Here is a 13030-nt window from a genome sequence, read left to right on the forward strand (position 1 = left end):
CTGAGGCACCTAGGTAAACTTACTGTACCCATTTTAAAGTTGAGTGAACCCTAAGGATCCCCATTCTCTCCTTACTTGTGTTTTTATTTAAAAAAAAAAAAAAAAAAAAAAAAACTTCCATTAGTTAATCATTTTACATTCCCTCATTACAGCCAGGTTCAAAAACATTAAGTAACTGAGCATTTCACACCATACCCTTGATTCTGAGATTACCAAGGTACCTCAGAATCTAAACTGTATGTGATGCTAATGACAAGACGCTCTTCCCTGAATCTGTTCCCCCAAGGAGCTGTAGTAGGTAAACGTTGTTGTGTTAGATGTGTTTGTTTGTTCTCAAAGTAAACCCGAAATTGCTTTTAAATTTGTTTTGAAATACTCCCTCGTTCTGTGTTTTCACACACTCACAAAGCCCTTCCCTTCCCCCATCAGTCTGATTCTGAGGCTTTGCTGCATTAGGAGAATGTGAACTGGCAAAACGGTAAATGCTGGCACTGAAACGTAAGCAATGAATGCAAGCATACTAGTACAGGGTGGGGATCTCAGGGTTTTAATGAGGGCTTGGGAAACTGAAGATCTTGAAAGTGGATGGGGAGATGAATGTTATTGCAATTAATGCTGCGTATTAAAAAGTAACCTCTTCAGCATAATCAATACGGGGACCTCCCTGACCTTCCCTGTCACCTGGAACTTCACTTCTGGGACTCTGTGGTCCTGTTAATAAAAAAGACAATCGGGGCGCCTGGGTGGCTCAGTTGGCTGAGCATCCGACTTCGGCTCAGGTCATGATCTCACGGTTCGTGGGTTCGAGCCCCACATCAGGCTCTGTGCTGACCGCTTGCTCAGAGCCTGGAGCCAGCTTCAGATTCTGTGTCTCCTTCTCTCTCTGCCCCTCGCCCGCTCACACTTTGTCTCACTGTTTCTCAAAACTACATAAATGTAAAAAAAAAAAAAAAAGATAATCACCAGTCTGCCCTCATGTACTGTGGAACCTTTCCAGTTTTGGGGGGTTTTTTGTTTGTTTGTTTGTTTTGTTTTTGAAGATGAAATTAGAAATCACCACTTCTAGAACATTTATGTGTATATGTATTTTACTCTCGGATATATTTATTCAATGCTTGCTCTGTAATGAGAGTTTTAACTTTTCTGTTTTCCTTTCCATTATCCCTGAAAAGAATGGATTATGGAAAAAAGATTAAAGTAGTATAATGGGACACAGTGTTTGCTAATGTGCTGTCCGAGGTATTAGTGGGACTCACCAAGTTTGTGTCTTTTATGAAAGCCTTTCAGATTGCAATTATCTAATAGACTTGGAAACCTGTTTGTATTCTTGCAGGCATTAAACGTCGTCTTTGAAAAGATCCCAGAAAATGAGAGTGCAGACGTCTGTCGGAATATTTCAGTCAACGTTCTTGATTGTGATACCATAGGCCAAGCCAAAGAAAAGATTTTCCAGGCATTCCTAAGCAAAAATGGCTCTCCTTATGGACTTCAGCTGAATGAAATTGGTCTTGGTAAGGCAAGGAGGGAGCTGTTCTGTCCCAATCCCTGATGAATGTCTCTTCCGCAGGCTCTCTCCCTCCGTCTCTCCCTTTCCCCCCTGCCCACAGCATGCATGCTTCTGTTTGTTGAAACTTACATGGCCTGGGGCTGTTCCCAGAGGGCATGTCTGGGAGCCAAGAGACTGTACTGCTTTCCCAAGAGCATGTACATGATTTTTTCCTAGGCAGCGTTATCCTTCAAAGATGCTGGGGTTTTTGTTTTTGGGTTTGTTTTTTTTTTACAAAAATATTATGTTTGTAAATCAGATTCATGAGATTGGTAACCCTGAGACTGAATGGATTCACCTTGTGTCAAGAAGTACAAAAAGGTGTAAACGCCGCGCCCTGTGTGTGTGTTGCATTTCACATTGGCATTTGATTTGTTTGTTGTGTGTCATTAGCGGGTGGCTCAGACTCTGGGTGTTAACTGTAGCACACTGGAAAGGTCATCTTCGTCTCTGCTAATCGCGTCCTGCATTAAGTATATTCTCCATCCTCCCCAACGCGAAGCAGCATCTGCTATGAATTCATTTTCGGGCTCTACTGGTCTACTGCAAAGGAGAGCATATGCATGAACGCTCTAACAGGGCTCCGCTCCACTCAAATGTTCATCAACATTTTAAAGTTGAGCTCCCTGCAGCCCTCCCAAGAGACTGTCGTGGGATTTTATAGCAGATAATGGGACAGGCAAGAAGAGTAAAATCACAGCAGTGACAGACAGTGTAACAAGGTTTATCTCCCCTCAATGTACAGTCGTAGCCTCCACGAAGCAGGCAATTAAAATCATCCCATCTGGCTCTCCAAGCCAAACCTCCTGCTAAAAGGCCATCTAGAAAAGCCTGGAGGCAGGACCTGGCAAGTTGGGGTGAAACAACGCAAGCGTGCAACTACAGGACTTGGCGTCAAAGAAGGGACTAAGGCACCTCTCTTTTGCCTCTTTTCTGTGTCCTTCTGTTGGGTGGACTGTTGGGCACTTGCAGACCATTTTAGCTCATTTGGTTAGAGGCCGGGCCAAAGAGGCAGCCCCAGACGGGAAACCATCACCTGACCTGGACTGTCAACTTCCTTCCCTACCTTTGCAAAAGTGTGGCTCTGGCTGCCAAGAGCTGGGCACATGGAGCCAACAAGCGTGGGGAAAACAGTCCAGTGGCCTTAGTCCTGCCAGTGCCGGGTCAGCAGTAGCAACCTCTTGCCGTTCTTGTGTTTGAGCCCATCGGTTCTTCCTGATGTAGAAAAGTAGGTAGCAGAACAAGTCTGTTAGAAGCTTCTGGTGGGAAATGGGAACACTGCATTCCAGCCATGTCAGGCTTCTGCATGTGTGATGATCTTGCAAACTACCTCCAAGGCTGGCCCCAGAAAACGAGGGCAAAAGCCTTAGAACCAGCCATAAATTGTATAGAAATCCAATACCGGAAGCAGCTGTGGTTAAGACCGCTTCTAGCAGAGGCTCACAAACTCAGATGCCCACAGGGGCAGGAACTACCATAAATAGGGGTGTTGGCCCATCTAGGACACTGGGAAATGGCAGGACCCAACTTAACTGGGGGGAAAGACATGCCATCTAAAGGATCGGTGCCACTCAGCTTCAGCCAGTGACTGCATGCGGGCCTGAGTGGTCAGTATTATCCGATGATTCCGTTTTTTGTTTCCTTGTTTTTAAAGAGGAAATCAGTCCGAATTTTTATGTGCAATCTCCTGCCTTGAATGCTGGTGCCTTGGTGCTGAATTGACTTTGAATGTTGGTGCTGAATAAGTAAAACGTTGTGTACGTTGACACACAAAAATACACATCTGTGGGCCACATTCTAGCTCCAGGGCACAAGTTGGCAATCTCCATAAAACAGCTTGAATGGTGTGGCTTGAGATATTAGCCCACCAATGCACCCCCGCCCAGGGACCTACAGAAGATAATTCACAGCGCACCTGCTTGGGAACTTAAAAATTTGTTTTGGGAATTTTTTGAAGAGCTTAGTCCCTGTAAGGATGCATTATTTTGTTTCCATTGGCTTTACTTCCAGGCTTAGCCTCGGAGTACAAGCTTCAGGGAAAGGTAGTCTTTTTTTCTTTTTTTAAGTTTATTTATTTACTTAGAGAGTGAATGAGCTAGGAAGAGGCAGGGGTGTAGAGAATCCCAAGCAGGCTCCACATTGCAAGCACAGAGCCCGATGCAAGGCTTGAACTCATGAACCGTGAGGCGAGATCTTGAGTCAGATGCTTAACCAATTAAGCCACCCAGGCATCCCCAGGGAAATGTAGTCCTAAAAGTCAGAGCCCTAAACACAAAACAGAAACAAAACTCAGGCTACCAGTCTGGCTCATATATCTCCAAACTTTCAGACACACATTAAACACTTTAAGATTTATTTATTTATAAATAATAATTGCTACCATTACAGAATAGCATTTAAACTTTCTCACTTCAATTTCAAAGGAGAACAAAATGCACTCTCTTTTTTTTCTTTTCAGAGCTGCAAGTGGGCACACGACAAAAAGAACTTCTGGATATTGACAGTTCATCTGTGATTCTCGAAGATGGAATAACCAAGCTAAATACCATTGGCCACTATGAGGTAAGAGCAAGGCTTAGCCCCCAACATCTCCTTCCCCAGGCCCAATCCTGTCTTGATAGATCATCTCCAGGTAGTACCCCGGCAATTGTTTAAAAAAAAAATTATGGGACCCCCACCATTTTCTGGCAATTTGCAGATGGCTTGTTTGCAGGTCAGCAGTTTTCTTTAGTTGCTCGTTTGGAAGAGCCTGGGCATTACTGTGTCTCGTGGTCAACAGTTCCCCCCCCCCCACCCCCGCCGGGTCACCCCCTTCCCACCCCCTCCCCAAGGCCTTCGATTTTCATGTGACTGATCAGTCTCCATCCGGCAGTTTGGGTGGGAAACTTCACCTCACAGGTCTCCATGGTGTTCACAGAGCCACATAACCTTTGTGTGGGGTCCTTTTTTTCTGAAGAAGTCCTACATTTCCTGTTCCTTTGCAATATTCAGTAATACATCCTTTTTTTATGTTTATTTTTGAGAGCCAGACAGAGAAAGCGAGAGCAGGGGAAGGGCAGAGAGAGAGGGAGACACAGAATCTGAAGCAGGCTCCAGGCTCTGAGCTGTCAGCATAGAGCCCAAAGCGGGGCTCGAACCCACAAACCCATGAGATCATGACCCGAGTCAAAGTCAGATGCTTGACCGACTCAGCCACCCAGGTGTCCCCAGTAATAGCTCCTTTGGCCCCTGACCCACATGCTGGGTGAGTGCCAAGGTGGGTGTGGGGTGCACATGACCTCTCAGAGATCTGTGTGCCAGAGAAGCCTGCATGGCACGAGAGAGAGAGAGAGACAGAGACAGAGACAGGAGGCAGGGAAGGTTCTGGAACACACTGAGATGAATACTGGGAGTCATTCAGCAACATTATCCAAATCTTTGGTGAATATCTGCTATGTGCCGGGTTGCACACAAGAGGAACAAAGACCAAGTTCCTGACTTCAAGGAGCCTACCACCCCCGGGAGGGGATGAAGAAGGGGGAAGACAAGTATGAGGCAACACCTATGGTGTAAGAGTGCTGCGGCTCAGAGCATCAGAGAAAGCTTCCTGGAGAAAGCTGACCAAGCAGAGACCTAAAGAATGAGTACTTTCCCGGTCTGGGATGGGGCACCAGCACACCCCACAGGGAAGGGAGAAGACACATGTTCTTCCACACAAAGACTTGCAGCTGCTTAAAACTTGAGATGGGGGTGTTGGCAGTGAGAGCCAATAATAGCCAATGTGACAGAGGCCTCACTCTGTGCCAGGTGCTGCCCTCAGCATTGCCCCTTAATCTGGCTTAGTCCATCCCATGTATAGCAGTCCTATGAGGTAGGTGCTGTTACTAACGCTCTTTATAGATGGTACACTCAGGGACGTTTACCAGCAGCTAGTCAGTGGCAGAGCCAAGATTTGGACTCAGATAGTTGGGTTCTAGGGTCTGTGGCTTAACCAGTACCTGCCAAAGCCTGACTGAGAGGAAGGCAGAGAAATGGGGAGGGAGGCAAGGAGGGGAGATAGGGATTGTACAGCCCTATCAGCTTCTTCAGAAATTGGACTTTTGTCCCAACAATAATCCCAAGAAGCCACGGGAGGATCTTAAGCAGGGGAGATTTGTGTCTCAGACATGCCTGTGGCTGTGTCTGAAGCATGGTTATAAGAGGTACAAAGCTGGAACTAGGGAGACCCTTAGAAGCTGTCACTGGAAGAATTTCAGGTGAGGAATGATGTTGGTCAGAAATGACATGGTGGCTCTTGAGATGGAGACAAGCGGAGGGACTCAGAGATGGGCAGGAGATAGGCACCATAAACCATGCAGGTGGGAGGGTCCCTGGGTAGAGGAGCAGCCAAGATGGCGGGCGGATGCATTGATGCAGTAGGTCTTCCAGAGACAGAGGAGACAGCAGGAGCAGCTTCCCAGGCCACTCGGAGAGTAGGCGCCTCCTGTCTTTCATGCCTGCGAAGTCCCTGGGAAATAAATGTGTTTGCACCGAGAAGGCCTTTGGACCCTGCGGGCTCTCCCCTCTCCAGGGAGGAAGCAGAGACCATTCTTGAGCAGAGCTTTCTGGGCAGTGGCCAGAAACAGAGGACACCTCTTCCTTGGGCTCTTTGGCTAAGTGGTTCTTAGAACTAGTTTGGAAATAGCTTCTTTGGGTGACACCTGGGTGGGCGCCACCGGAGCCTTTGCCGGAGAGCATCCAGTAGAGAGAGCCACGGGGTAGCGACTTGCTTTCGTGCTCACCCTCCCGCAGCTCAGACTTTCCAACCTTGAAGTCATCTTGCCAAGAGCTGTCGGTCTCAGCTTTTGGAACTTGTAAAAATCCCCAGGGGGCTTTCTGAGCGTATGTATGCCTGTGAGCCACACTCAGAGAAGCCGTGCTCCAGAGGGAATTTAATGGATAGGAGGTTAGAGTTAGGGGTGCTGCCTGGCAAGTGTAAGAACTTAGGGGCTTATCAGGGCATCAGTTTGAAGTTCAGGCTTGCAGCCTGGCAGTCACCTTCCCTCTGTGTTGTCTGGGTAGCGAGTTTGTCTCAGCGGGTTTAGAAGGAACACCACCACAGACGCCCTCCTTTGGCGAGCTAATGTGCTTGTCTTGCTCAGCTGTGCCAGGAGGGCTGGGCCACCCTGATCAGGCTTTTTGGAGTCCCCCGGCGACTGTGTGGCATGAGGTGGACCACAAAGGAAGGGGGTGTGGCCACTCACTGCCCTTCAGAGGGAAAGGCAGGACAAGCCACTCCAGCAGGGAAAAGGAAGAACCACCATAGCTGTCTGCAAGGCCAGGGGGAGGGCCGTCAGGAAAGATAGAACATCAGTCTTCACTGGAGACATCGGCCGTGCTAGACACCTATCTGCTTAAGGATGATAATGAAATTAATCCGGCCTGTAGTCATTTCCCGTCCAAATGATTTATTGGCTTCATACCCTAGCATTGCCACATGGTGGTAATAAATGACAAGACTAGGACACAAGGGCTTAAAGGATTCTCCTGATGTTTAAAAAGCTAAGCCGTAAGGCAAATAAACTCAGAGAGCTTGAAGGAAACTGGGGAGGTCATCGGCCCTGTGCTCTCCATGCTTGGACCATCTCAAATGCCCTGTTTTTCAAAGACAGCTCAGAAAAAAAGTATCCACCACTACCCTCGGCCACCGAACTCTATCCCCAGTTTAGTAGTTCCCCTGCAGATTCAAAATTGGGAGTAATTTGACAGGGGTAGGCTGAAGCTCACTTTTGTGCTTCCGTTAAAAATTTTCTCCTGGAGCTTACGTTTCCCTCCAAAGAGACAAGATGCTAATTACCACTCTTATTTACTAAAGCACCCTAGTTTGAGTCACTGCAAGTACTTGAAAGCAAAAAACTGTATTTCATTTAAAAATAGGGTCTAACTCGGAATTTTAAGTGATTCAGACTCATCTCCCTCCAATTAGCCCAAATTACTTAGGTTTTAAAGTTAATCTTTAGTGACGGCCAGTTCCTCCTACTATCTAAACAAAGTCCCGTTGCTGGAGTGGAAACCTGGTTCTTCTCTCCTGTTCTGTCCTTAGGGCAAACAGAGTGTAGCTGATTTCCTCTGAATGATTTACTGTCCAAATATTTGAAGAACAGGTTTCTAGAGGGGATCTGAAGGCACAGCAAAAATATAGCATCTCATGGACCAGATGCAGCCTCCACAGCCCCAAATTGCTGGCAATGCTCTGTCATCTATAGGATGGCATCCTTGCCAACCCTGGGCGTCGCCAAGATTGCTTTGCATAGTGATGACAGCACTGTTCATGTGCATAAGCACAATTCAGGTTCACAACCCTATGATGAAGGTGCTTTTATTACCCTCGTTTTCCATCAGATGAGTGCAGAGGAGGGTAGATTTCTGCTACAGTCTCCTTCCGTCCCGTGCAAACAGGGGGTAAAACCAGCATCTTTACAAACACATTAAGCCAGAGGCATCTTTATCCCCTATAATTAAATCCTCCCCAAGTGCTTCCTTAACTGGCCATCGCTGAGTGTGCCTTTCCTATTAAGGAAACTGCACTGTGTTTTGGAGCTGATAAGATCAGTTGTGTGTGTATGGAGAGGTGTCTCTGGGTCCAGGCTTTCTTCCCCTCCCCTGCACCTCCGTGTGACCTTTTGCTGGACGGTGTTATCACACTTACACCCCACAATAGGGTGGCATCGCATATACAGAACAGGTGTTGTGTCCAGCGGGAAAGGCCCTCTAGAGACTTCGCCTCACATTCTGAACCATGAGGTTCTGAGGGGCAGAAAAGATGTTTAAACCACTGTGATGTTGAAGAACGCTCTCGTAACAGGTGCATGCTAATGCCACAGTGGTCGTCGCCACCGCTAAAGTTGTCATTCAAATGACATGTAGAGCTCACAGGGATGTTCCAAAGTGTCTGCTAGGTAAAGTCAGCGGTCCGTCCAATCAGGTGTGTCATCCGTGACACTAAAATAAAGGGATTTGACTATCTCTAAAGGTCTCTTGCAGCACGAATGACTTTAGATATTTATTTATTCATTAAACAAGCACAGAATGCTTCTTGTATACTGGGCACTGTTCCAGGGGCTCTTACAAATAGCAGCTCCTTTAGTCCTCTGTACAGCCCAGTGAGGTAGATGGATACTATCATTATTCCCATTCTAGGGCACAGGGAGAGGTTCCGCATAGCTCTTCTCAATGATATGCCCCAAGGCCGGAAGCAGATGAATCAACAATGGCGCTGGAGACATGGCTCTTCTCAGGGCCGGAGAGATAGGCTTGGCTCCAGCTGGGCTTGTAGCCCATGCCTCCAGCCTCTAAGGCAGCCTCGGCTAGGAAGCTGGGCCAAATGATGAAAAATCCTGGTAGTTACTTTCTCTGATGTCATATCCAAAAAGGTAACTTCTCTTAAAATCTTCTGATGAATCTCATGTCTGTGAGTTTATCAAAATCCTTATTTTTAATTCTACTTCAACATAATTTAAGGCCAGTGTTCCTTGAAGATGACAACAATTGCCTTCTTCAGATAGGAGGCCTCTTGCAGGCATCCAAGAGCTCACCACCCAAGCCCAACAAAAGCAGGGGAGTGCTTAAGGTTCCCAATTTCAGGCACACTTTTAGAGAGCAAACTGGCTCCTAGAGGACGAGGTCTGGTTCTGACAGTCCTCAGAGAGAGTTTGCTACTGGCCCAGGCTGAATTCCAAGTACCCAAGGAAGATGCAAGAGCCCTACTGGCATTTTAACTAGTTGGAAGCATCCTTTAGAGCTGTCCTGGGTGTCAGGAACCACATGTATGATCTGATATGTGTGTTGGGAGTGTTCTGATGGGCCCCTTCCAAACACTCCAATGAACACTGAACCTCCTTTGCTAATGGACTGAGCAAGGTTATCCCTCTGGCCCTGAGAAACAGGATTCCTTTATTATCTGCCTCCAGCCTTGGGGTGTCAGTGGGAAGAGCTAAGGGTGTAGGTGGGGAAAGCAAAATTGATGAGTGGTTGTGGGGACAACGCTGGTTGAATAGAGTTCTGCTTTCACATAATACCATTTTAGGAATGAGGGATACCAGTAAGGGTTTCCATGTGGTGATGTGTATTGCTTACTGTGTTTTCAGTTTTTTTTTTTTTTTAAGAAAAAAAGTATCACAATATTTCATAATTTTCCATACAATTCTTAGGCTGAAATTCCAGCTTTCCTCTTAGACTAAGCAATATGAAATTACCAACATTTGACCATTTTTACCCATAAAAAATGGCAGTTTTGTGAGACTAAATATAAATTCAATCTTATATATCTAGAAGATCTATCCTTACGGAATTTTCTTCAACTCATGCCACAAGGATAGGGTTTTGCCACAGAGAAGTCCTACCTTGGCTTGCACGTGATTTGGAGGATGTGTACCTCCTGCTGATTTCAGGAGTGATTTTAAATTGTCGACCTGAGTCCGTTTAGCCTTGTGCGGTCACAATTCCTAATTCTGATAATGGAGGAGTCTACGGTTTTCTCTACCTTGTTCCAACATGGGCCAGTCATCATCGAAGGGGTATCGCCTTCTTGTCTCATTGAATCCCGGAGCACTGTGAGACTGGGAGGAATTTAATTTGAAGTTGCCGTGCGCTACCAGTTCTGCTCTGGGCTGGAGAAACATTCCCGCCGCAGACCCATCTAGTGACATTAATCTTTCTTTGATTTAATTTGGTTTTCATTCCTAAAGTAGGGGCCCAGAGGCCGCTCCCTGCCTCACAGGAGTACAGGAGGATTAATGAGTCACTCTCAGGAAAGCATTTGGAGCTCCTCAGATGGAACAAACAGTATCATATTTTTAACACTTTAGATTCTGTGGCACTTTTCAAAACGGCATTTCTGTCCTTAACTCAGCAGCCGCTGACTTGTGCAAAATAGAAAATGGAAACCTTATCCCCCCACCAAACATCTGTAAGTGAACTAGTTTCTGTCTTACGATGGTGTTAAAGTGTCACGTGGGGGGAAATGTTCCAGCCCCAGAGCAGCTGTGAAAGTTAGAAATACACTCACACACACATGCTCAGACACACACACACACACAAGTCAACCACTAATAAAATGCTTTTACACTTGCTCTCGGGAGATAATTTCAGAATAAAATTTCCGTGGTACAAGCTGCGTGTGCGCTATCTTAATGCCTGAGCACAGTGCCAGCAGTGAGTCCTTGCCAGCTCTTGAAAAGACATTTGAACCTCTGGCAGGGCTGCTTATCGGAAAGCCCATCCGTGGTGTTTGTGATTATAGGGTAAGGGTGCTCACGTTTAGCAAAACAAAGCGTCTGACGGTAGTGGAGTATTGGCTCAACACTCAACAGGATCCATTTGGGATTCATTCTTTGACAATTACCCAGAATGAATCACCAGCTTCCTTTTATAAAAAGATATTTATTGGCTTAGAAACAGAGCATATCCAGCTCTTCATGGGGAGGAATTTTAGAACTACGTTCAAACATTCTCATAAACTTGGTGTCTGAGTGTTGCTGAGAGGGTGCCTGCACAGAGTGTTTACTTTAATTGCATCAAATGTGGAGGAGAATGGAAAAAGCAGCCAGAAAACAATGAATGGCTCAAGGGGAAAGAGGAGGAGGTTTGGTAATAACAGCAGAGTCGAAGAATTCAATAAGAGTCCAAGCTGGAGACACTTTTCAGAGACCTGATGGCCCAGCCAGCCTCTGCTCAGCATTCCCCCTCCCTGCAAGATGTGAACACCAGCAGTTGGAGGCCTCTGGTCTAAACTTAGCAGCTGGCTAGACACAGCTGGCTGGACGGCTGTGCTCAGGGCCTCTGCAGGGCTGGCTCTCGCCCCGTGTTCCCTCCTCTGTGGGTGCAACCTGAAGGAGATTAGACCTTAATCCTTTGGCGCTTGCTAAGCAGGTTTGTACACTCTGATAACCAATGCGCAGCAGGCCAGAAGAGAAATTCTAGGTTTCTACTTTTTTCCAAATGGAGGAAGGCTAGGTCCAAAGTAGTATTAGAATTCAGACCAGACTGAGGACTTCAGAGTGGAGGGAAAAAGCACTCAGCTGACCATGTTCCGAAAAGACAGGGTTAATCCTCCCTCCATAGTCCCAGAATGAAGGCAAGGATTTGTGTATCCTTGACTTGCCTCTCTTCAGGGTTCCTTTGTCTTACATTTCTGTGGACTAGCCTCTCAGAATAATTTACTCCTCACAAGAAGTGAGGCCTGCCCCCTGCTTCTTAGCATCTAGTCCCCTTGGACACTCAAGGGCGCTTCTTCCCCCAGTCGGTTGTGGGGGAGGGCCGCGCTGGAGGGCCATCCGGCCTTGGCTTTCATAGTCCCGAAAGGCCTCAGGTGAGAACTCCTGACTTTATAGACAAGAGAGGGTATGCGTGGGCCTTGCAGTAGTGTGTCAGTGTGGTAAAGGCATTTATTTGTCAAATTGTGTACATTTAAAATCTGTGGCAATTTTTTAGCAGCTCTATTGAGATATAATTTATATACCATAAAGGTCACCTTTTAAAATGTACAATGCAATGGTTTTTGGTGCATTTGCAGAGTTGTGTAGTCATCACCACAATCTAATTTTAGAACATTTTCATCACCCCCAAAAGAAACCTTGAATTCATTAGCAGTCACTCCTCATTCTTCTGACCCCTGCTTTAGGCAGCTAGTAATCTACTTTCTGTGTGCATAAATCTGTCTGTTCCGGACATTTTATCTAAATGGGATCATACAACATGTGGTCTTTTGTGGCTGGCTTTCACCTAGTATGTTTTTGAGGTTCATGTTGTAGCATGTCAATACTTCTGTCTTTAGTGTATGGCAGTTTTTTGTAATATATTCACACAATAATACAAAGTCATTTTAAAAGGACTGAATTGCTTGTAGCTGCAACAGTGTGGATACACATCACAGACCTTAAGATGACCCCGGGAAGCCAGACCTATACACACACACGCACACACACCCGTAGTTGACCCTTGAACAATGCAGGTTTGAATGGTGCAGGCCCACTTACATGCAGATATTTTCCAGTAAATACAGTACAGTGCTGTCAGTGTATCTTTTCTTACGATTTTAATACTTTTTTCTCTAGCCTTATAAGGATACAGTATGTAATACATACAACATACAAGATATGTATTAATTGACTTATTGGTAAGGCTTCCTGTCAACAGTAGGCAGTTAAGTTTTGGGGGAATCAAAGGTTTTATGTGGAGTTTCAACTGTGCAGGGGGCGGGTACCCCTAACCCCCATATTGTTCAAGGGTTAGCTGTACTATATAATTCCATTTATATGATGCTCAAGAACAGATGGAAGTCAGAATAGTGGTTATCTCTGGCTGAGGATGGGGTGGTTATTGACTGGGAGGGGATAACAGGGGTACTTCGTAGGACCTTGAAATACAATTTTTATCTTCATGTGAGTAGTGGTTACACAGGTGTATACTTAACATTTATTAAGCTGTATACTTAATATTAGTGAATGTGAAGTGCTTTCCTATAAG

General features: G+C 46.0%; 1 protein-coding gene across 1 annotated transcript in view; it reads left to right on the plus strand.

The window, feature by feature from the left end:
* The window catches only part of PLXNC1 (plexin C1), a 148418-nt gene that overhangs the window by 123306 nt on the left and 12082 nt on the right, over positions 1 to 13030 (plus strand). Inside the window, exons 22-23 of the mRNA XM_042947369.1 lie at positions 1334 to 1511; positions 4005 to 4108. Coding sequence (XP_042803303.1) covers positions 1334 to 1511; positions 4005 to 4108 — 282 coding nt within the window. The remainder of the gene's footprint in view (positions 1 to 1333; positions 1512 to 4004; positions 4109 to 13030) is intronic.

The sequence above is a fragment of the Panthera leo genome, chromosome B4 (genome assembly GCF_018350215.1).
Source record: "Panthera leo isolate Ple1 chromosome B4, P.leo_Ple1_pat1.1, whole genome shotgun sequence".
Classification (NCBI taxonomy): Eukaryota; Metazoa; Chordata; class Mammalia; order Carnivora; family Felidae; genus Panthera; species Panthera leo.